At 41.4% G+C, this 24,074-nt stretch overlaps 1 protein-coding gene and 1 long non-coding RNA gene across 2 annotated transcripts; one reads left to right on the top strand and one right to left on the bottom strand.

Annotated features, from left to right (window-relative positions):
* Positions 1-6,934: 6,934 nt before the first annotated feature.
* Positions 6,935-7,171, bottom strand: LOC122129435. Its single transcript, XR_006151769.1, has 2 exons — positions 7,102-7,171; positions 6,935-7,001 (listed from the first exon to the last, which is right to left on the bottom strand). It is a non-coding gene; the product is annotated as an uncharacterized LOC122129435 (long non-coding RNA).
* Positions 7,172-17,259: 10,088 nt separating this feature from the next.
* Positions 17,260-23,957, top strand: LOC122129432 (septin-1-like). The gene is made up of 12 exons (XM_042704351.1): positions 17,260-17,373; positions 19,511-19,540; positions 19,710-19,717; positions 19,870-20,046; positions 20,159-20,255; positions 20,395-20,481; positions 22,168-22,291; positions 22,468-22,602; positions 22,760-22,877; positions 23,049-23,150; positions 23,238-23,334; positions 23,670-23,957. The coding sequence occupies exons 1-12, from the start codon at positions 17,337-17,339 to the stop codon at positions 23,819-23,821; spliced, it is 1,164 nt and encodes a 387-aa protein (XP_042560285.1). The 5' UTR covers positions 17,260-17,336; the 3' UTR covers positions 23,822-23,957.
* The last annotated feature ends 117 nt before the right edge of the window (positions 23,958-24,074 follow it).

Raw genomic sequence — 24,074 nt, 5'->3', positions numbered from 1 at the left:
CACTGTTTTCAGAGCATTTAGCTCCAGGTTGTTCTGGCCACACCAGGTCACCAGATGGTCAATCTTCCACCTGTAAGCGGACTCATCCCCACCAGAGATGAGCCCAATGAGGGTGGTGTCATCCGCAAACTTGAGGAGTTTGACGGACTGGTGACTGGAGGTGCAGCTGTTTGTATACAGGGAGAAGAGTAGAGGGGAAAGAACGCAGCCTTGAGGGGAGCCGGTGCTTATAGTTCTGGAATCAGAGACATACTTCCCCAGCCTCACGTGTTGCCTCCTGTCAGACAGGAAGTCTGTGATCCACCTGCAGGTGGAGTCAGGCACGCTCAGCTGGGAGAGCTTGTCCTGTAGCAGAGCAGGAATGATGGTATTAAAGGCAGAGCTGAAGTCCACAAACAGGATCCTGGCGTAGGTTCCTGCGGAGTCCATGTGCTGGAGAATGAAGTGAAGGGCCATGTTTACTGCATCGTCTACAGACCTTGGTGAGACAGAGACATTGCATTGTGATAAAGATGACAATGTGTAGGCTAATTAATTCATGTGAAACAGGCTCATATTTCCAGACTAATATTTTTAGCCTACTAATGGCAATTTATTACATTACATTTAAGATGAGGAGCAACCACAAGCCTCCAGACCAGAGGAAAATGTGGACCAGGAGACACATAGGACAGGTAGACCTAAGTGCTGATCACCAAATATGAGATGAAAGGACCATGCTAGAAAGTACAGGGATAAAAAGCCATATGCTAAATAATTGTTATCTTAAAAAAGTATAGACTATTTTAGAGATCCTTTCAAAGATCTTGCCTGAGCAGAACAGAATTAACATACCACTGCTTCTAGTGGGCCTTATAATAGTAATGGTAATAACAATAATATATAATTGGACAGATGAAGAGCCAAGTAGGCTACATCAACTGCAGACAAAGACCAAGAGCCAGAGCCAGACGAGAACAGAACAGACTTGGAAAACAGGGAATGGAGAGACGACACAGAAAGTCAGGACGCCAACAAGGGAGGATATTGAGATGGAGAGTGAGGCAGAATCCATGAATACAGATTTAGATTTTTTGCTGAGATTGAGTTATCCAACAGATCCAGCTCATGTACAGAGCAATAATCTTAAATTCAATCAGGCCTTTATCAAATTTTCACACATTCACACAAATTTTCCTATTGTGAAGTTCCCCAAAAATGCAGAATGGCGCTCTTTTCAAGCCCACTGGTATGATGATGACCCCTGGCTGGAATATTCTCTACAGAATGATGCCATGCTCAAATGAATTGCTGTAGTGTTTTATTTATCACTATTAATAAAGACCCTGTTCTTCTCAGTTCTCCATACAGTCCGTGTGATTTATTTATTTTTTTGCCTGGTGGGGCTGCCCTTTTTTCAGGTCAGAGCAATGGCCCTTCAAAATTCCTGTGCACGTCCCTGGTTACAGGTGTTTATACACTATATATACTCTATAGTCACTTTCTGCTATTAGATTCCCCGAAATCCTACACACTGTATCTTTTATTTATTTGTATTTACCTCTTGTAAATGCTCTCTAGCGGCACACCTGCCCTACCTGCAGTTCCTTCACGGCTCACACTTTGGGAATCAGTTATTCAATCAGTCAAAGAATGAAGCAGAATCATCAGTTACATTTAAATGTATTTATTTAGCAGACCCATTTATCAAAGCAGCTTGTACAGTGCAGTGTGCAGACACATCTTCATCAATATGTGTGGTGGTATTAGAACCTTGTTCTACCAGATGAGGTACAGCAATGCATCTGTTGAGGTAGACATTACAGTGGAACATCCCTGGCTAACTCATCTCCTGTTCTTCCTCTCCCACTGCTCCCTGCAGCAGAACACAGTGTTTGTACTGTATGTGTGCAGACCCATTTGGTGTTATACTGCACCCTAGTGGCCAGATCCTTCATGGATCGATAGCTTTAAAGGTTGTGTCACGTGTGCAGCAGTTAACTTCCTATCTCCTCCTTTCTCTTCTTCCTTTCTCAGACTTTGAGGGTCTTCACTGTCTTCTCTGGAACACAGACATATCAATCATTTGACTATTTAAAACACACACAAGATATAGCTGGCTGTACTGAAATTCTGATTGATTTGGTATTATGGTACGGAGTGATAGATGCTCCATCATATCCATGGAATGAATGGATTTTGGTATCAGTAGCTGGAAAACAAACAGGTTTAGAATTGATCCAGCTTGTTGTTAAAGAACACTGAGGATATTGCTGTTAAAATCTCAGCTTTAAATCTGTTTCTCCACTATATATTGAAATATTATCCCATTTGAAAAGTCTCCAAAATACTTGGGTGTTACTCTGGATAGAAGCCTCACCTATAAACAACACCACCAGCAAGTCAGAGCCAAGGTGGAAGCAAGAAACTGCCTCATTCACCGTCTCTGCGGAACCTCGTGGGGAGCTACTCTAGCACTGGCCTACTCAACAGCAGAGTACTGTGCACCTATTTGGTGCAAATCCACTCATACCACCAAGCTTGACATAGCTCTCAACAACAGCATGCGGATGGTTTCAGGATGTATAAGATCTACACCAACCTCATACCTACCAATCCTCAGTGGAATCCCACCACCAGCAATCCGCCGCGAAACAGCCTGCCTAAACCTTGCACAGAGAGCTCAACGCAGAGCCAGCCACCTACTCCATCATGACATCAACTCAAACGACCCACCACCACGCCTACCGCTGAGAGCACCGATCTCTGCAAGACTTCGGGGTCTGCTGCATGAGGCAAATGGTCAGCCACCTGGATCCTGGACCATCACACAATGGACCAAACAGTGGGGCTCAGCCAACACTAAACTACATGGCTACATCAAAACACCGTCCACAAGGCCTGCAGGACACACCCTCAACAGAAACTCCTGGGTACGACTCAACAGATGCCGAACAGGACATGGACGCTTCCGAGCCAATATGCACAGGATGAACCTATGTGATGCTCCAGACTGCCCCTGTGGGGCCCCAGAGCAAACTGCTGATCACATCATCAACGACTGCACCAAGTACCAGTGTCCTGGCCTTCAGGCAATGTCTACCCTGAACAGTGAAGCACTAGCATGGCTCGCGGACACAAGCTTAGTCATCTAACAGTATGAAATGTATTTTGAGACATACGAATATATATATATATATATATATATATATATATCCACCATATCCCACTGTGTCTGCGACACAAACAAGTTCTAGATTAGTTAAGCATAGCCATTCATGCCCTATCTGTCTGCCTTGAGTTTGCCTTTGACAATGGCTATCAATACACAATCAGTTTGGTGTCATCCAGAAAGACCAGGAGGTGGACCAGGTGTAGTTTTATTTAGTTGTACAGTTGACTTTTATAACCCTCGTTCAGGGCGATGGCGTGAGAGAGACACTACTCATTTATCAATATAATGTAACAGGTATTAGCATATACCATAATGTTGGCCATATTAGTTGGTTTAATACTAGATTTAACTTTCAATAAACAATTTGATATTACATGTGCTGGTATTAGCATATGCTAGCTTTAAGTGCATTAAGTTGGATTCAGTGTAGTGATTGGAGGAGGAGTTGAACTACGCAGCCTCTTCAGTGTGGTGATTGGAGGAGGAGTTGTCTAGCTGCCAATTTATGCAGGAGGTATAGGGGTAGCAGAATAGCTTTGCTTTTGCACCCCGTCTTTAATGGATAGGACTTCTTGAAACCATACGATACGACAATCTATTTTATTTACATTTACGTTATTTTCTCTTCTTTCCCACACTCTGTTCAGCCAAACAAGAATACCAGATGAAGACACCCTTAGATATGTTTTGTAATGATATATATAGTTCTCAACTTCTTTACAGGGAGGGTTTTTACCACCATACCAATATTCAGATAATGATTTAATTCCCAGAATGGAAGATGAAGACTAGAGTACTGAATGACCACAGATAATTTAAAGGATGGAGATGTGCTGAAACACAGGAATGAATTAAGTCATTAGTCATTAAATATCCATGGAAGTTTATGGTGATTGGATAAAAAAAAGAACAATACTGAAGATGTGGCGTCGGGCAGGTGGCATTTTCATTCCGAAGGAGAAGATCGCCATGACCATATATAGTCCATTTCGATCCACCAAAGACTTAGTTAGTTGCTACTCCTCACCTTTGGTAATCATTTGTGAGACACAGTAGACTGATACTGTAAGCCCCTCCTTGAAACTTGCAACTTCATTTAGTGCAATGAGTATTTTCACTGCCCAAAATGTAAAAACAAAAATTTGACAGACCAAGTCTTCCTTTTTTCATTGTGTGGACCAACAAACTTTCACCTCCAAGGACCAGGAAATAGAAGCCAAACAACGTGATCTCATAGTTAAGCCTACATCACAAATCATGTGGACACGTTTTTTAAGCGTCTGAATCACACAGCGAGGACTAGTGGAGAGGTTTGGTGTTTACACTGATGGGGATCACACAAAGAGGACGAGTGGAGGGGTTTACACTGATGGGGATCACACAGAGAGGACGAGTGGAGGGGTTTACACTGATGGGGATCACACAGAGAGGACGAGTAACATTGTCACGTCCAGAGGGGGTTACCTGCAGCCCACAGAGACCAGAATTCTCATGTTTCAGAGATCTATGTTAAAACTAATCTATTCAGCAGCAGGACTGATACCACTGTACCACTCAGACTGGGACCATTCAAATGATCCCAGACATGACAAAGAAATACAAACAAACATTATTATACACATTATTATATGTCATTTTTTTATTACACATTATTATACAAACAAATTATTCTGAGACATCAAACAGGTTTCACATGTTCAGTTTACAGCAATCTATTAAATAGACCAAAAGCTGTAAGCAGTCACCTGCTTCCTCAAGGGAGTCTTTTCTGTTAAGCTTTCTGACAGTGAGTGTTGTTAGTAGGTAGCCCCAATGAAGAAAAAGATGGCAAGCCACAGCTACAAAGTGAATGGGGTTTATATGATTATTGATGAGCTAATTGTTAAACAATAAAGTGCTAAAAATACTAAGTGCGGGAGTGCTGGAGATGCTTTCAGAGTAAACATGTAAGGAACGGGTCCCCAGATAGAGCGTGATAATAATTACTGATGTTCACAGTGGGACCTTGAGGACAATAGATTGATAAATGATCAGGGTTTCTCTCCATTTATTCGGCTGTTTGTTTGTGTTTCTTTTTCTGTCCATTTACTTCTTTCTTCTTTGTACATGTCCATACATAACCATTGCTTTATTAAAAAGTCCTGGGTGAGAGTTCAAACAATCACCTTTCGTAAAACCGAAACTGAATTGCAAACTCTGCCTTTAAGAAAATGACAGCAGGGACTGACCACAAAAAAGTTCGATTCTTCCCTGCTTTTCTTATCAGACTCAGGAACATGGACTAGGGACGGCACAGTCGTGTGTGCCCTAGCCTCCTCATCCTCCAGTAGTCAAGTATGGCTCCTTCAGAAAGAGCATAATCCTCTTCATGAGGAAAGTCAGGTGCTGAAATACCACAAACAATATGTGTTTTGATGAGACATGATCGATTTATAACATCCTCATCCAGCAAGTGGTGTTCTTATCATGGTATGCAGGTCTCCACTCTGGCATCTCAGGGCAGCAGTCTCTGCAGTAGTGAGATGGTGTAGCACAGCAGTAATAGAGAGGTGCCACTGTGGTCAGTTGGTCCAGAAGGAGAACGGGTAATTTGGCAGTCCTGTCTGGTTCAGTCTGTTCCATAAGCACCTGGAAAGAAACAAACTGGATGAGATCATGTATTACTCTTTGAACTTGTCCACCAACTATTCATTTATACTCCATGTAAGACAGCCAGAATTTACACTGAATTAATTCCGTAATCTTGCAGGCCTTTTACAAAACATTCATCCCATGATAGCTCAGACTATTAAATACAATTAAATAAAGTTGGTGACTGCAATGGCAAGATTAAACAACAGTTGGAGTATATGGGTTAAGAAAGGGATTACTGTTGCCATGTTCCTAAAGAAAACACTATTGTGAGAATTACATGAAAGGGTGTTTGTATATCCATTTCACATTTCATGCCTTTATTGGATTAGATCTAATTCCTAAAGACTAACACAATTACATGAATACAATTAGAATTGCAATAGTGTTTCTTGATTCTAACTTTATTTCTTTCTTGTAGGAAAGTAGTGTTTTACAGAAAGCATGAGATTCTGGCAGAAATATGGATAAAAGCAAATTCAGTCAGAAAATGAGTGGTAAAAAAGTAGGCTACTCACCATCAACATTATTAATACTAATATATGGCCATAAAAGCCATTTAGACCGTTTTGATCACACGATGCTGCCACTTAATTTCCTCTGTTCCTATAGAAATACAAACATTGTAATCAGAAAGGCAAAAAAACCTGACACAGATAGGACAGAAATTGACATAAGCTTTAGTGAAGACCTGTACCTCTGTTGTTACAGTATGGCCTGACTTCTGTTGTGTGTCGTATTTCAAACATGTGTCTGCTGAACAAATAAATACAAAAAAAGCGAAACAGAACTGTTAGTATGCATTTAATGTGCGTTGTCATGAAGTAAATATTCTGGACTGATAATTACAATACACCAGTATGAAGCAATTAACACAAAATAACAAACAAAATTAACACAAAATTCTGTGTATATGTGTGTAAACAAAAACTAATCATATGCTTGTGTCCTTATCAATTCTTCTCGACAGTGGCAATCATGATAACAGTAGGCCTTAATAATGGAAACAATTAAATCATAAGAAACATTAACATAACTACCTTGTTGAGATTTTCTTCTATTATATATAACTACCACAGCCCCACATGTAGCAGCTAGGACTGCAACACCAGCTATGATACCAGCTACAATGGCAACACTGTTTTGTCCTTGACCACAATCAGTGTCATAAGAGGATGATCCTTCTCTTAGGACAACAAGTCCAATCAACTCACACCTACAGAGATCACATAAATAGTTACATTTTAGATACACAAGTAAATAACTTAGTGTATAATCCTTGCTAAACTTGGAACATTCCAAGTGAATGAACGTACCGTGTGTGTGGTCTGCAGGATGTCAATGATCCATCTGAGAATGTGTCGCCTACACAGTCACCACACACAGTATCTGTGGATGCTGTACCTGCATGGACAGAGAGAAATAAAGGAAAACACACATCATCCACTATGGACACATGTTTATGGTGATGGTCATTTTTAATATCACAGATGAATGGAGACTCCATCAGAGAATGGGATTCAATCAGGAACAAGCTTTTATTCTTTACAATGATGCGCATCAAGGGAGAGAAGAAGGTTTCACATGAAGATTCTCCCACGTCTCTAATAAGACAAGGGTTGAAACAGACTGAATTCAAGTATTCTACCAGGTGGACAGAAGGGGGTGTTATTCAATAGTCCCAACCCTGTGTCTATAAGGTAATTACAGAGGATTGTCTAACCTGTCTCGTTGATGTACTGCCCTGGTGAGCACTTTGTGTGTTCTGCAGCTCCTTGGCAGCCATCTTTGATTGGGTCGGTACAGTAGTGACCTTCCAGAGGCTCACAGAGTGTGTCTGAAGTGGAGCTGCATGCCCTCTTCACTCTTAGACCTTCACATATATTAGGAAATACAGTTATTTATAAAGGTGATTGCACTCATATTAGGATTGGTTGAAAAACATTTCAATTGCAATCAACAGTGCAAAGAATTTATGTAAATAATATACATAGAATGCACAAAAAATAAACTAATAAGGAAGGTAAACCAAAACTGCTGAAATAATTGACTCACTCGAGTCACAATCTGTGCAAGATTTACAGGACGCCAGTCCATTGGGTGCATCAGTGTAGGTAGATGACAAGCATGGACCACATGTCGTTATGTTGAACACAGTGCAGTGTCTCTGTGCATAATAACCTTTAATGAGTAAATAAATAGTTAATACGTAAATCAGACATGGGTTTATCTCATTGATGCAACATGAAGAAAGCTCTAACGAAGGAGCATGTCATGTACTATGACACAGTTACTACTGCTACTCACCAGGAGCACACATAGGGCAGCAGAACTGCCCTTTAAGGTATTCGGCTCGACCACAGGCAGGAGAGCCCCACGACTCGGTCAGCTGGATGATCAGAACTATAATCGCCAACTTCACCATGATTTCACCGTCACCGTCTTTTGGTTCAATTGACGTACAGATGGCGTTTGTATAGCTGTGCAACAAACTCCTGTCCTACAGTTTCACCGATATATCTGTCAAACCAATGAAGAGACAGAGTTTATTTCATTGCCCTCTTAATTTTCTTATTTTTAGTTTAATTTGTGCTTTTCTATTGTCAGGGCTCTTTACATAAATGTAATACCAACTCCTACAAATGCATAAGTGTCAGATTAGTACAGGTTAGAACATGTCATATGGAACAGTCATCCAAATTAGCTTCATTGGCCAGGTATGTTGATGCCTTCAAAAAATTGCGCTCTGGTCATTAATGGCCCTTAAAACAATATACAGACACTTAACTATACGATATACAGATTAGGTGCATATTACATACAGATAATATAGAAAGAAACAAGCAATACAGATTATATACTGTACATGAAGTGTAAGTGTGAACAGTAGAAAATAGGATGCACTTGATATAGTAGCACACACTGTATAGTTTGTATGCCACACAATTTAGTATATTAATGTAATAGATAATAAAACTAGAATAAGGAGAATAGGTCCGTCTCAGTAGATATATATTAATATATTAGATAAGAAAACTAGAATAAGAATAGGTACGTCTCAGATATCACTGTTCTTATGTTTGATGGCTGTGGCATACAGAGGGGCTGCCAGAAGGGAAGAAGTTGGAAGGGGTTGTGTTCAGGGTGTGAGGCGTCTGTGGTGATTTATTTAGCCTGTTCCTGTTTTTTTTAGGTGTAAAAGTCCTGTAGGGTGGATAGGGGACACTAATGATCTTTTCCACAGTCCTTACTGTCCACTGCAGTCTGTTATTGTCCTGTTTGGTGGCTGCTCCAAACCAGACTGTGATGACACTTGATGGCACTTGATGACACTTGGTGGCACGGTGGCGCAGGTGCTTGCACTGCCGCCTCACAGCAAGAGGTGAGACATTGAGTGAGTTTTGTGTGGGACCAACTTTATTTTTTCAGAATTAAAGCATTCTTTTGGAAAATGTACACACTGAACTTTGTGAAAAGGTATTTTTCATTGCATGGCAATAAACAAACTATTTTGAACTGCTGCCACAGGCTTGAACTAAAGTTATGGTGACACTTTACAGTAAGGGTACATGAATTATGAATTATTATTGTGCTTTACTTCATTCCTTTATATCTTATGAATCATCAGGAATTGACATGAGTTCATAGCCTCTCATTCATGACCTCATGCATGAACAACTCAACTAAAGCATTAGGTGGGTACATTATTAGGCACAAGTTGTGTTCAAATCAGAATTTGCGCAGTGATGACCACATTGTTTTGCATAAAAAGAAATAATCATGATCATACTTATTAAATCACAATTCATAATGATGTGCCGTACCTAATGCTTTAGTTGTGTTGTTCATTTATGAGGTCACGAATGACAAATGAACACGTCAATTCCTGATGATTCATGGGAATGCAGTAATACATAAATCATTAATGACATAATGCATAATATTACATATACTACATCAATGAATTCATGCGTGAATTCATGATAATTGTATCCTGTACCCTTAGCGTAAAGTGTTACCAGTGTTATTCCAACAACACACACACCCTATTGGAAACATTCATTCCGTATATTTGTTAGAGAAGTGAATTTGCTGAAGTATCATTTTATTGGCTAACGTCCCCTCCTCAGCAGCCCGCTTGAGCTCACCACTTCCAGCGCTAACATTGCTAAAATAGGTGGCTATGCTGCTAGCCCCTGCCTCTACCCACCTGGGGTTATGTTTGGCTGTTTTCACATGATCTTTCACATCTGCGCTACCACCATGGCTTACAGAAAATGAGGTTTTGCAGTGTGTGCAGAACGCTGCATAATCATCGCCCTGGACTAGCTATGGATATAGCCTGACCATTAAAACGAGACAGATAGAATAGGCTTTTGCAACAATGTTTACAAATATACATTGTAGCGCTGGCTGCACAGATTATGCAGACACAGACCACTACGATTGACTGACACACACACACATTGTTCAAATCAACTGCTGGACACTTTATTAGTCCTTCTACATGGGTTTAGTTAATGATCGGGCTATAATAAGTAGGGATGGGTATCGTTTGGGTTTTTTCCAATACCGGTGCTAAACCGATACTTTTAAAACGATACCGGTGCCTGAACTGATACTTTTTTTTTTTTAAGCACAAAGCGACGATTGACCACATTAAAGAAAGGCTTTTTTTATTCTCAAGGCAATTTTTTTTCTTCAAATTGAACAATATATTAACTGTTTAAAGTATAATATGAATAAAAAAACATACAAAACACTTGGCTTCAAACTACAGCTTCAAACTTTTTAACTTCAAACTATGAACATTATATTAACTGTAAACAACAGTTTATAGTATACTTAAATACATATAAATAAATACAAAAAACAGCTTCAAACTTCTTTTGCAAAAATAAGAGCATATTTGCCTTTGGAGTCAAAAATGTATTATTTTGTTTGCATTTATTTCATGAAATTTCACCATTTTATGAGTTGTTTACCTATCTTTTCTATCTTGTTTATAGTTAATCTTGTTACTTGAACACACTGAGTACGAGAAAATGTGTACTGTCCCTTTAAGAGACTACCGTAGGTTAGCTGTCATCTCCGTTTATTTTTCAGTCTTCGGTTGCTAATCTGCCTTTGACTCTTCAATCAATCAATGAATTCAATCTTATATAGCGCTTCTCTATATACCCGAAGTCGCTTTACAGAGTCCAGAGTCCAGTTGTCATTCATACACAGTCGTACCGGTGGTGGTAAGCTACCTCAGTAGCCACAGCTGCCCTGGGGTAGACTGACAGAAGCGTGGCTGCCAATCAGCGCCAACGGCCCCTCCGTCCACCACATTCATACGATGCTATGCATGTCTTTATGATGGTGGGGGAAACCGGAGTACCCGGAGTAAACCCACGCAGGCACGGGGAGAACATGCAAACTCCACACAGAAAGGACCTGGAACGACCGGGATTCGAACCCAGGGCCTTCTTGCTGTGAGGCGAGAGTGCTAACCACTGAGCGACCGTGCTTGCCTTCTCTCCCCTCTTTTCACGCAATTGTTTTGTTGCATTTGCTGCACGTCGCGATGTTTGAATCTTTTTGTGCGAAATACAGCCACACTTTTGACCGTTTACCTTTCGGTATTTTCTCTGTTAAAAGGTTGATGGCTAGTTCTGTTTGTGCTTGCTCTGTGAAATGCTGCCTGCTCTTCACCGTCATAAGAATGTTGCTATGAAAACACCAATGAGCGTGAGCGACACAGGACAAAGTTTACATTGGGAGCTGGGGCAGTTTTACACGGAATCTGCGTTGCATTTCGGCCGGGTAGGTACCGGTTGTATTGGAACCGGTTCCATATTGGTACCGGTTCTTGGTACCCAACCCTAATAATAAGACCACATCGGCTATGTAATCGCTGACAACCGGGACAATTGCATAGTGGTTGGTGTAAACCGGGACATTTTAGCGTCCCGACAGGTTTTTGTCGGGACTCGGGACACGCAACTCAAAATTGGGACTGTCCCGGTCAAACCGGGACGTCTGGTCACCCTAAGCTAGAGACTAAAACAGACTGGAGTAAATACAGAATCATTTAAAAAGTAATCTTAAAACCTTCTCAGAGAAACATGAATACTTAAATACGAAAGACATCAGACCACCTCACACCTCCTCGGAGGAAAAAGAGGCCATGCGAGACGCCATCCAACCAATCCTGACCATCGCTAAGCCTGCCCCTTGCGGAGCCTCGAGCCCCCCAGTCCTCTTACCTTCTTGTCCCTGCTCCACAACCTCAGGAAGCAGGATCCCCAGAAAAACAAGTCTCCCACCATGGCACTGGCAGCCTCTGAACAGATCGACCGTGCGGTTTAGTTCATCTGAAGTCAGCGAACGCAACGCTGTCAACACAAAAACTGGAGTCGGCGGCTGCCCAGAAGAAGGGCTGCGGGTATTCGCTGCTTACTTCCCTACCCACGCCCCCGACGTCACCGCGCTACCCTTATATGTCTATGCTCACTCCCCCTTCACCCTCCCTCCCTCCCTCCTTCTCTCTCTCTCTCTCTCTCTCTGTGACCTCATCACTTCCTGCTCAGCCCTCCCTTGTGCCTGCCTGCCTGCTTGCAACGCTGTCAACACAAAAACTGGAGTCGGCGGCTGCCCCGAAAAAGGGCTGCGGGTTTTCGCTGCTTACTTCCCTACCCACAACCCCCGACGTCACCGCGCTACCCTTCCTGCTCAGCCCTCCCTTGTGCCTGCCTGCCTGCTTGCAGTCTCTCTCTCTCTCTCTCTCTTGCTATCTATCTTACCCAACCCCCACTCCCTTACAGTTATCAACCCATACCCATAGGTCTACTAGACCTGTGTCATGAGTCATGATTGTATGTGTACACGCATACCTAGCTGTGCATTTTAGCCGTGAGAGTTTATTTAAGAAACTGATGTCCTGAAGTGCTGACTATGAAGGGTTTCAAGTAGGCTATTGCTTATGGTTCTGGACACTTGTAACATGGTAGCAAAGAGCATGGTTCTACAAACAGTAACCTATGTTACTTTCCCTGCACTCATGAGTGGTTTCATTGTAGGCTAATCAATTTGAATTCATTTTGCTAAACATTTGTGTCACTCACAGTGTCAGTATTTTTGCTTCCTCAATTCAGAGCCTAAATTCCATGACACTTCCACATCTGAATTAAATCAGTCCTTACGGTAAAAACGAGCCCATTTGTGTGGTGTAATGAGCTACCTGTTCCGCTACATCCCTCTAACTTAGGTCTACTTAGGCCACGGCGTCTAAAACAGCCTCAGGCTAGCTGTAGCCCCACCCACTGGGAAACACCAACTACACAAATGTTCAGTTCACTAAAAAAACATTTTTTTAATTATTTTGAAATAACTAATTAGCAAACAAGCACAACACTTTTCCACCTTTCTTTCACACAGGCTGCTTAGTGGAGATACAATAGAGGTATATTACTGAGGATCCCATAATCAAGAAGAATCATAAATCCCAGAATGAAACAGTATGCTTCTCCGGCTATAATAGAATAAAATAAAAAGGTTTTTATTAAGGGAAGGCCAAGATCACTAAGTCAAAAGATGGGAATTTCCTTTAATGTTCATCTTAATCATCCATAATCAGCAGCAGCACTGGATGGTGCTGGATAATCAGTGTGCTTTCATCCAGCTTTGCAAAGATGTCTGGGAAGTGTTGATTTAATGTCAAGTAATCCGTCCAACATAGCAGCACTTAATGGGCATTTAATGCTATAAACTCGGCTAGAATAACTCTTCTTAAGAGGGTAATGGGATTTTCACTGTGGATCGTGCTGAGAAAACATTGCTTTGCCTTTTTTATCATAAAAGGGTAGGGCCTACACTGATATATCCTAGATATCCCTACCAAGTCTTATTCATCATGTGCCTTACTGAAGAGGAAATTGTAATTTATATGTGTGTGCGTGGTCATGTGGAATCATTTAAAGTCACTCTGCGTCTGCCTGATGTATTTGTGTACAAATCATGGCCAAAGGTTTCCATATTTTGTGTTTCACGGTTTCAGCTAAATAAAAGTTTCAAAGGCTTTTATTGGCAAATACATAAAAATTACGCAAAGAGTCAATAAAGTCAGTGATGAACCTTCCTCATAGATTCTGCAATTCGCTCTGCCATGCTGGTGATGGACCTGAATATTGATGTTTTCATGTTCAAAGTGGTTGCTTACATAGTAATTCTTGTGTGAGCAATGGGGACTGATGGAACCAAATATTGCTATTCGCCTGTTGTACTTGCATAATTTTGTATCATCTGACTCTGTAACCCATACCCCTGGATATGTACTCTTTCTTTGTCTCAACACCCCCCCCCCTCCTTCACCCTTTGTCCTCTGTTCTCCCCCTCTGAGGACTCACTCCCCCACAGTTTCCTGCCATTACCTATAGCAGGGGTTTTCAACCAGGGGTCCGTGGCCCCCTGGTGGTCCGCGACGGCATTGCAGGGGGTCCGCGACATGAGCCTGTGTTGGTCAGTTCACCATTTACTTTTTTTATTTTTATAAAATACCTGGGCCCGTCGACATATTTATGTCTGAATAGCCAAGTCGCATTGCCCAAAATACTGATGCAGACACATATTCAGCGAAGACATTACACTGACAAGTATTATAGGCAGAATATGTGTGCGGGGGGGAGGGGGCGTGGCGGCGGCGGTTACAAACATGAAAAAGAAGGGTAGAGGACTGAAAAATGTTTTTTTATGAATCACTGGCACATCAGTGGGCCGCGGATTACTTTCTGGTCAGAATGGTGGTCCCTGGGACAAAACCAGTAGAAAACCCCTGACCTATAGGGTGTGGTCTTATCACTTTTGCCTTGTGATAGATCACATCAAAGTTGAAGGGACCGGATGACGCAGTCAGGATTCTGTAGTTTATTTCAGCGTGGAGACCTCCTCTCAGCTGGTGCTCAGAGAATGGCCTACCTGATTGTAGAATATGTTGGTATTTATACCATTCAGTCAGGTAGAATACAGGAGGGGAGGGGGTGACCACACCCTATAGGTGATAAGGGAAGGGAGACAGCAAGCCTTACTGGTAAATTATTCTCTCAGGTTAGGGTGACCAGATTTCCCGGACCTAAAACCGGGACACTTTGCGCGTGACCGTAATGCTCGTGCACGCACACACTTTTTATCCTGAACATGTGCCAGCCCAGGTCAGACGTAGACATAGATTTTGCCAACAGCACACGTAGGCCTACTGTTCACAACATAATGGGGTATCTCAGTTATTATTCATTTTCTATGTAGCCTACATATCTAAGAAAAACACATTGAGTGAGTTTAGTGTGGGACCAACTTTATTTTTCAGAATTAAAGCATTCTTTTGGAAAATGCACCCACTGAACTTGTGAAAAAGTTTGTGAAAAGGTATTTTTCATTGCATGGCAATAAACAAACTATTTTGAACTGCTGCCACAGGCTTGAACTAAAGTTATGGTGACACCTTACAGTAAGGGTACATGAATTATGAATTATATCATTCCTTTACAGGTATATCTTATGAATCATCAGGAATTGACATGAGTTCATAGCCTCTCATTCATGACCTCATGCATGAACAACACATCAACTAAAGCATTAGGCATTATTAGGCACAAGTTGTGTTCAAATCAGAATTTGCGCAGTGATGACCACATTGTTTTGCATAAAAATAAATAATCATGATCATACTTATTAAATCACAATTCATAATGATGTGCCGTACCTAATGCTTTAGTTGTGTTGTTCATTTATGAGGTCACAAATGACATATGAACACGTCAATTCCTGATGATTCATGGGATATTAGGAATGCAGTAATACATAAATCATTAATGACATAATGCATAATAATACATATACTACATCAATGATTTCATGCGTGAATTCATGATAATTGTATCCTGTACCCTTAGCGTAAATTGTTCCCAGTGTTATTCCAACAACACACACACACCCTATTGGAAACATTCATTCCGTATATTTGTTAGAGGAGAGAATTTGCTGAAGTATTATTGTATTGGCTAACGTCCCCTCCTCAGCAGCCCGCTTGAGCTCACCACTTCCAGCGCCAACATTGCTAAAATAGGTGGCTACGCTGCTAGCCCCTGCCTCTATCCACCTTTTATGTTTGGCTGTTTTCACATGATCTTTCACATCTGCGCTACCACCATATTCCACCCCCCTTTTATTGAGACGCAATCCAGTTTCATCAGCAAAGTGTGATACGTGTCACATGGCCCTGCCATTGAAGATAATGCATTTTCGCCTGTGTGTAGGCCTATGTACCAAGTATTGTGGAGCACTCAGTGACGTAAATCACAACTACTTCACACATTTTATTTAATGTTTGGAATGTCCTGAACATATTCCACCCCCCACCGTTTAAGAAACATAGGGGTAATAAGCGACTTTTATTTTGAAAAATCGTAACAGGAAGTTGCTCGACCTCATTTGACTATAAAACAAGGCTGACCAGTCAGTTCTTTATTGCCACAAGCGGCACACTACAACACGCACGTGTATTTTACGGAGGCGACACAGGACACACACACACACAAACACACGCACACGCAGACGCAGACGCAGACGCAGGCCTGAGGTCGCTGTGAAATGTACGCTCTGCATTTCACCCATCCCGGACCGTCCTTCCTCCAGGACCCCCCAGGAGCAGTGGGCAGCTTCTCAGCGCCCGGGGACCAAGTGAACCGTCCGTCTCGGTAACGGACGGGCAGGAGAATGTTCTGTTTTTGCATGTTTTTTTCTGTTGGGGTTCTTATTGGAGGAAACCCCTTGTGAACACGGGGAGAACATGCAAACTCCACACAGAAAGGCCCCGGGAGATAGCCCACCTGAGCACCTGGAGGTGTCCCTGACTCCAAACACAGTACATCAACTTTTCCATTATATACAAATGTAACAACCCCTGTCTGTTTGTAGTGCTTGTAGTGCTATCCTCAGTACTATTCTGGTGGAAGAATGACAGACGAATATTGCAATAGTTGCAACTTACACGACCACGAGGAACGCTGTCAGTCCATCCGCAAAAAAGCGATGTGGTGGATCTAATTAGCTACCGCCAATAGTTCCTCTTGTAATAACGAAGGCTTATTTAGATTTTCAGTAACAGGAGTCTATTCTGTCTTATTTTCAGAAATTGCCTTACAGTGTTATAATTTGACAACATTTGTATTTAAACATTGACAGATTTGTTTATTTCTTTATTGTAGTTGTATCATGATGCGATGTTAACTTCAGAAACGTTTTAATACTGGAAATAACTTTACATGTTTCATCGTCAGTAGGCTATTTAGCGACAACATAAATGTTAAGCGCAGAATGCACAGGTGTAGCTTCTCCTTGGTTATCGAGAATGTAAATATATTCATCATTCATCATCTTGTATGATTGTGACGTCACATGCGTTTGTCGTTGGAACAGAAGTGAGATGCTGCGATGACTTCGCGTGACAGGCTAGATAGATAGATAGATAGATCCAGCTTGTAGGCTGACTGCAGTTGACCGAATATCAACAATGTCGACTACTAACACTCGAGGAAAAATTGACAGTTGTGAGTACGGTAGCCGTTTTTTTTTTAAAATGAGGGTGTCTGGTACAGTAGGCTAGTCGAATCGAAGAAAATATTGAAATGTTTACATTTGAGAATACAAACAGCTGCTGACATAAAGTCATACGTCTAACGTTAAATAGTCTAACGTTAATAGCATCAAAGCTAGCAAATTTTCTGGATATAAAATTAATTTGACAAAGTCAGAGGCCATGCCGCTAGGTAGTCTAAGCTAAATAACTACAACACTGCCCTTTTCCCCCTTTAAGTGGTCCCCAGGGGGCTTTATCTATTTAGGTATATTCATAACCCCTACATTTGAGCAAATGTGTAAGGCTAACTTTGTTCCATTGTTTGAGAAGGTGAGGCAAGATTTGGAGCGTTAGAACTCTTTGCCAGTCTCCTGGCTACGTCGTATAGCCCTGATTAAGATGAACATATTGCCTAGATTGCTTTACCCTATCCAAATGATCCCAGTTTTATTTTCAAATTGAGTCTTGAAAAAACTAAATGGTTGGCTTAGTGCATTTATATGGTGCAAACGCAGACCAAAGCTAAAGATGACTACCTTACAACTGCCAAGCTCTGAAGGTGGATTAGATTTACCAAATTTGCGAAAGTACCAGCTTTGTGCTCATTTGCGATATAGTTATGATTGGATCTTAAATGAGACAGCCTCTGTCTGGCTGGATGTGGAAACCTCCCTGTCAAAATACCCACTGAAGGACCTGCTGTTTGTTAAGAGTTTTAAAACTGTTAGGTCATGCTGTGACAATATTGTTACTCTCAACACAATGAAGGCTTGGCGACTAACGCGTAGACTTGAGGGGAGATCAAAACTAACATCAGTTTTCACTCCTATTTTGAACAATCCCAATTTCCAACCAGGACTACTTGGCTTCAGACAGTGGCGTGATTGTGGCATTTATGTGTTGAAAGACCTAATTTCTAAATAATACATTAATGTCATTTAACCAAGTGGATTTAAAAATATAATATCCCCAGACAGAGCTTCTTTCGTTATTTACAGATAAGACATTATATATTGCACAGTACAACCCTAATTGATAATCCTGGTGCTTCTTATCTTGAGAAAGTAGCCTACTGTTTGGAACAGCTGGGAGGATGTCTACTCTACGGAGCTATGCGTACTCTGTCAACTGTGGCTTTGCAAGAGCTTAGAGAAAAGTGGGAGAGTGAACTTTCTGTTACAATTAATGACAATGAGTGGGAAGATATTTGGATCTACGCTAAATCAATTTCAGTCTGTAATCGAGCCAAATCAATACAGTTACAACTTTTACATATAATGCATATATCCCCTAACCGCAGACATCATTTCAATCCTACTTTGTCACCAATGTGTCTTAAATGTAAAACCGATATTGGTTCTCTAACCCATTGCCTTTGGTCATGCCATAAACTGCAAAAATACTGGTCTAATGTCTTGACAGAAACTGAAAAGATATTGGGCAAAAATTACAGATGGATCCAATGTCTCTTATTCTAGGTCTCCCTGCTAGATATGTAATGTTAAAAAAACAGAGACTCTTCTGTATTCTTACATATGCAGCTAGGAAGAATATATTATTGCAGTGGATAAGCGATAGACAGCCAACTGTTAAGGGCTGGCATAGTGTTTTGTTTGATTTAGTACCTCTAGAATACCTGACATGTGTGATACATTTAAAATCAAAACAATTTTATAAAGTTTGGGAACCGTATCTGAATTATTTGGACCCCAATGTCTCTGACATTATGTTACGGGGATTTTCTGAAAGGTCGTAAGAGAGAGTACTTTGCTGTGTATCTGTTTTCTTTATTTATTCAGTCATTTTTATTGTATTGTATGTGTGTAGCTGAGCTGATGTTGTTGTATCTTTGTGTTGTGTTTTTGGTTTGTGTGTTTGTTTAAAGTATGGTTGTGTGCTAAAAAAATGAAAACCAATAAACATATTTAAAAAAAAAAAAATAGCATCAAAGCTGGATCTGTTCTATAAAACAGGCCATTTATATGCCTGTGAAAGGAGTCTAAATGTACTTATGTAATATTAACATGAAATAAAATTCTGCAGCTACAATAGTCATTGCAAAGAAAATTGTCTCTAACAATTTTTTTCTCATCACTGAATTTCTTTAGGCACTCAGACTGATGAACTTGATCTACAAGGTAGAGGAAATACACTAAAACTACTGTAGATAATTTTCCTATGTGTTCCATAATATTATACATCTTTGCCCCCTTTTTTGCTTTTATAGCCTACTGACCAAATTTGTATTCCTTTTCATGTTTCTCTGTTGTTATATCCACCACTGGTGGTAATTAAACCAATGTGCAGACTGTGAGGTAAGAAACATGATGATGAATAAAGGACTATTTTTAAGACAATGCAGAAAAAAACCCTCCAGAAAGCAAGTTATTGTGTAAAACATTCAGACACTATGATATTACTGGAATGTGTTCTGACTAGCGTTCATTTTCTGTAATGTTATTACTAGTACTGCCTCAACACTGAAGATGACGATGATTGTGAGTCAGAGGCTTCTTCTCTCAGAGAGCCTGAATACGCGGTTAGTTACATGGACCTGGAGGCTGCCACATTGGAGTCAGACATAAGACAGTCAGCCAGACCCAGGAGCCCATGGGGTGTACACGATCCATATGTATCCATGGAGGTTAGAAGCTGAAGTCCTCAAGTCCTGGCTTTCCAACAACATGTGCAGTAGCATCTTGAAGTGTTTTGAATCCCACCTACACGAGGCATAACTCTTTTCCTCTTTAACACAGGAGCTAGGGAAGTCCTTTGTGGGCTTTGCCTCGCTGCCTCACCAAATTCACAGGAAGAACGTGAAAAAAGGCTTCGATTTCACACTGATGGTAGTAGGTAAGGAAAAAAAGCACATGTGTTATGGATGAAACAAGGCAGTGGCCCCATTCAGTGTTCCCCCTTCACTGTGTACTGTGTGGTGAAGAGTAACATGGTGGACATGCACTCACTCTCTTGCTCTCGTTTGGTTCCTCAGGGGAATCTGGCCTAGGGAAGTCCACCCTGATCAACAGCCTGTTTCTCACAGGGCTGTACAGTGACAGGATTTTGCCCAATACCTCAGGTAGATCAGTTGGACTGCATGTTTCCTTGTAATATGTACAGTCGGGAAAATAGTATTTGACCCCCTGCTGATTTAGCAAGTTTGCCCTCTTGCAAAGAAATGTGTGATCTATAATTGTAATGGTAGGTCTATTTTAACAGTGGGAGACAGAATATCAACAAAAACATCCAGAAAACGGCAGTTTATAACAGTTATGAATTTATTTGCATTTGATTGCAGAAAATATTGTTGGCAAGCACAGACGTCAGACGTCTCTTGTAGTTGGTTACCAGGTTTACACACAACTCAGGAGGGATTTTGGTGCACTCCTCTTTGCAGATCCTCTCCAAATCCTTCAGGTTGTGTGGCTGTCGCTTGGCAACTCAAAGCTTCAGCTCCCTTCACAGATTTTCTATGGGATTAAGGTCCGGAGACTGGCTAGGCCACTCCATGACCTTAATGTGCTTCTTCTTGAGACACTCCTTTGTTGCCTTGGCCGTATGCTTTGGGTCATTGTCGTGCTGGAAGACCCATCCTCGACGCATTTTCAATGTCCTGGCTGAGGGAAGGAGGTTCTCGCCCAAGATTGCACGGTACATGGCCCCATCCCTGGTCCCCTCGAGGCGGTGGAGTCGTCCTTTACCCTTGGCAGAGAAACAGCCCCAAAGCATGATGTTTACACCTCCATGCTTGACGGTGGGGATGATGTTCTTGGGGTCATAGTCAGCATTCTTCCCCCTCCAAACGCGGCAAGTCGAGTTGATGCCAAAGAGCTCGATTTTGGTCTCATCTGACCACATCACGTTCTCCCAATCCTCCTTAGAATCATTGAAGTGTTCATTGGCAAACTTCAGACGGCCCTGTACATGTGACTTCTTGAGCAGGGGGACCTTGCGAGCGCTGCTGGACTTCAAATCTTTACGGCGTAGTTTGTTGCCAATGGTTGCTTGGTGACTGTGGTCCCAGCTGCCTTGAGATAATTCACAAGCTCCCCCCGTGTAGTTCTGGGGTTATCCCGCACCTTTCGGATGATCCCACATACTGCATGAGGCGAGATCTTGCGTGGAGCCCCAGACCGAGGGCGATTGACCGTTGTTTGATGTTGATTCCATTTGCAAATATTCGCAGCTACAGTTGACTGCTTCTTACCAAGCTGCTTGCCGATGGTTTTGTAGCCCATTCCAGCGTTGTGCAGGTCTACAATTTTGTCTCTGACGTCTTTGGACAACTCTTTGGTCTTGCCCATGGTGGTGAGGTTGAAGGTGTGAAGTATGATTCTTTGGAAAGGTTTCTTTTATACACATCACCTCTTGAGATCAGGTGTACCTTGTTAGGCCTAATGAGGACAAATCTGTGTGCCTCATGGGCACATAATTGGTCTGTGGGAGCCAGAATTCTTGCTGTTTGCTAGGGGTTCAAATACTTATTTGCCACCATCAAATGCAAATCAATTCATAACTGTTATAAAATGCAGTTTTCCGGATGTTTTTGTAGATATTCTGTCGCTCACTGTTAAAATAGACCTACCATTACAATTATAGATCACACATTTCTTTGCAAGTGGGCAAACTTGCGAGATTGGCAGGGGGTCAAATACTTATTTTCCCCACTGTAACACTTAGTAGGTGGTCAGGTAGGCTTGCTTGGATACATATGATATCTCTGCATGAAAGCACTTGAACATCTGTAGTCTATCCCTTTGTACAGAGATGATGAAGAGAACAGTTGGTATAACTAGGAAGACAGTAGACATTGAGGAGAAGGGAGTCAGGCTGAAGCTCACCATTGTGGATACACCAGGCTTTGGGGATGCTTTGGACTGCACAGACAGGTGTTAAAGCTGCTGGAAGCAAAGAATAGGCAGTTCTTGCAAACTTCTGTCATGAACATGCCTGGTGTCAGAAGAACAAATTGCCTTACAACAAGCTTGAAAATACATCTCTCTAAATCAGGTTTATTTTGACATGAGTTAAGTCCTTGAAGCATAAGCCTGTCCTTCCTTTGTAGCTATTATCCTATAGTGGACTACCTCCATCAGCAGATGGAACACTATCATATGGATGAGATGGGCATGCATCGCACCCAGATCAAAGACAGCCGGGTCCACTGTTGCCTCTACTTCATCTCCCCCTATGGTCACGGGTAGGAAAATGTCTATGTCTTGTGTTGAGAACAGAATTAGGTTGTCAAGTAATTACAGAGGAAACACCAACTGCATTTCCAAGCACAGGTTTTGCTATGTTAGAGAGGGTTTGTGTTATAGTTAAGCTTGATAGACAGTTCCTAATGTTTTTCCCAGTCTCAAACCCCTAGATGTAGCTTTTATGAAGGAGCTGCAGGCGAAGGTCAACATCGTTCCTGTTATTGGTAAAGCCGACTGCCTCACCAAGGCCGAGTTGCTACGTAAGAAAGAAAGGGTAAATGAAAATGTTTGGGGAAAGTGTGTGCTGATTCCATATATGTATTCAATTGGTACAAAGTGGAACTTCCAACATTAATCTTAGACTACAATGATTAACTGAATAAACGCCCTCACTGTGTATCAATCTGGTTAGGTATGCGTTAAATGACATGATGCATTATTACAGATACGGAAGGAGATAGAGTTCCATAAAATAAAGATCTTCCAGTTTTCAGACTGTGACTCTGATGATGACATAGAGTGGACAAGGCAGGACTATGAGATGAAGGTCAGAAGTACTACGTTTGATTTCACACAGAGTCAACATATATTTGAGTATGTGCTAACTTAGGAGGTTTTGCTATTGTGTGTACAGAATAGCATCCCTTTTGCTGTGGTTGGGAGTAATATGCAGCTGAGAGTGGATGGGAGGACTGTGAGAGTCCGGGCATACCCGTGGGGAGTGGTGGAAGGTATCCATCCTGTTTATCTTCACACCTCTTTAGACTCTTCAAGAGAGTTATGATGGATTTATGTATTAATGATTTATTATATAGGTACAATATATTATGCAATATTAATATATATATGCAATTACTTATGAATGCATAGATTTTTGACAGTTTACTTGTAGCACTTGCTGAATTATCACATTTTTTAGTTTTCCTTCTCCAGTGAATGTGCCTGTACTTGGGGTACTCAGTGTTTCAGCATTATATTTTATTAGTTTATTCAGCAGCCACATCAATGTCTTATATTGGTTCTATATGAACATTTGATAAATCATTTTCCTCTGTTTTTTTGCAAGTCGAGAACCCTGACCACAGTGACCTGGTTCACTTGAGAACTATGCTGGTACGCACTCATATGCAGGACCTGAGAGAGAAGACCCATGACAACCTGTATGAGCAATTCCGCCTCAGTCGCATGAATATGCGGAGTACGAGCGTGGTATTCTAGTAAGCAAGCGCGCAGAAGCTCACACATGTACACGACACTTTCTATCAGGGTGTGTGTAACTTTTTTTTGGTTCATTTAAAAGTACAACAACTTGGATAGATTACATCAATGCAATAAACTAGTATTCTGCCTCAGGTTTCATTTTTCATATTGTGGAAGGTATTTGTAGTTAAGAGGTGTTCTCTGGTAACTATAGACGTGCATGACCTCAGAAAATCAAATGTGTGTATTGTGATTAAATATTAAATATATG

The sequence above is a fragment of the Clupea harengus genome, unplaced genomic scaffold, assembly GCF_900700415.2.
Source record: "Clupea harengus unplaced genomic scaffold, Ch_v2.0.2, whole genome shotgun sequence".
Taxonomy (NCBI): Eukaryota; Metazoa; Chordata; class Actinopteri; order Clupeiformes; family Clupeidae; genus Clupea; species Clupea harengus.
This window is presented reverse-complemented; position numbering and strand designations above follow the sequence as displayed.

What these genes read in the sequence shown, in the direction of transcription:
- LOC122129432 (XM_042704351.1), top strand. Translation starts at nt 17,337, where the DNA reads ATGTCGACTACTAACACTCGAGGAAAAATTGACAGTT. An exon ending in ATCCATATGTATCCATGGAG is followed by an intron (nt 20,047 to 20,158) that starts GTTAGAAGCTGA and finishes TCTTTAACACAG; the next exon opens with GAGCTAGGGAAGTCCTTTGT. An exon ending in TGCTACGTAAGAAAGAAAGG is followed by an intron (nt 22,878 to 23,048) that starts GTAAATGAAAAT and finishes GCATTATTACAG; the next exon opens with ATACGGAAGGAGATAGAGTT.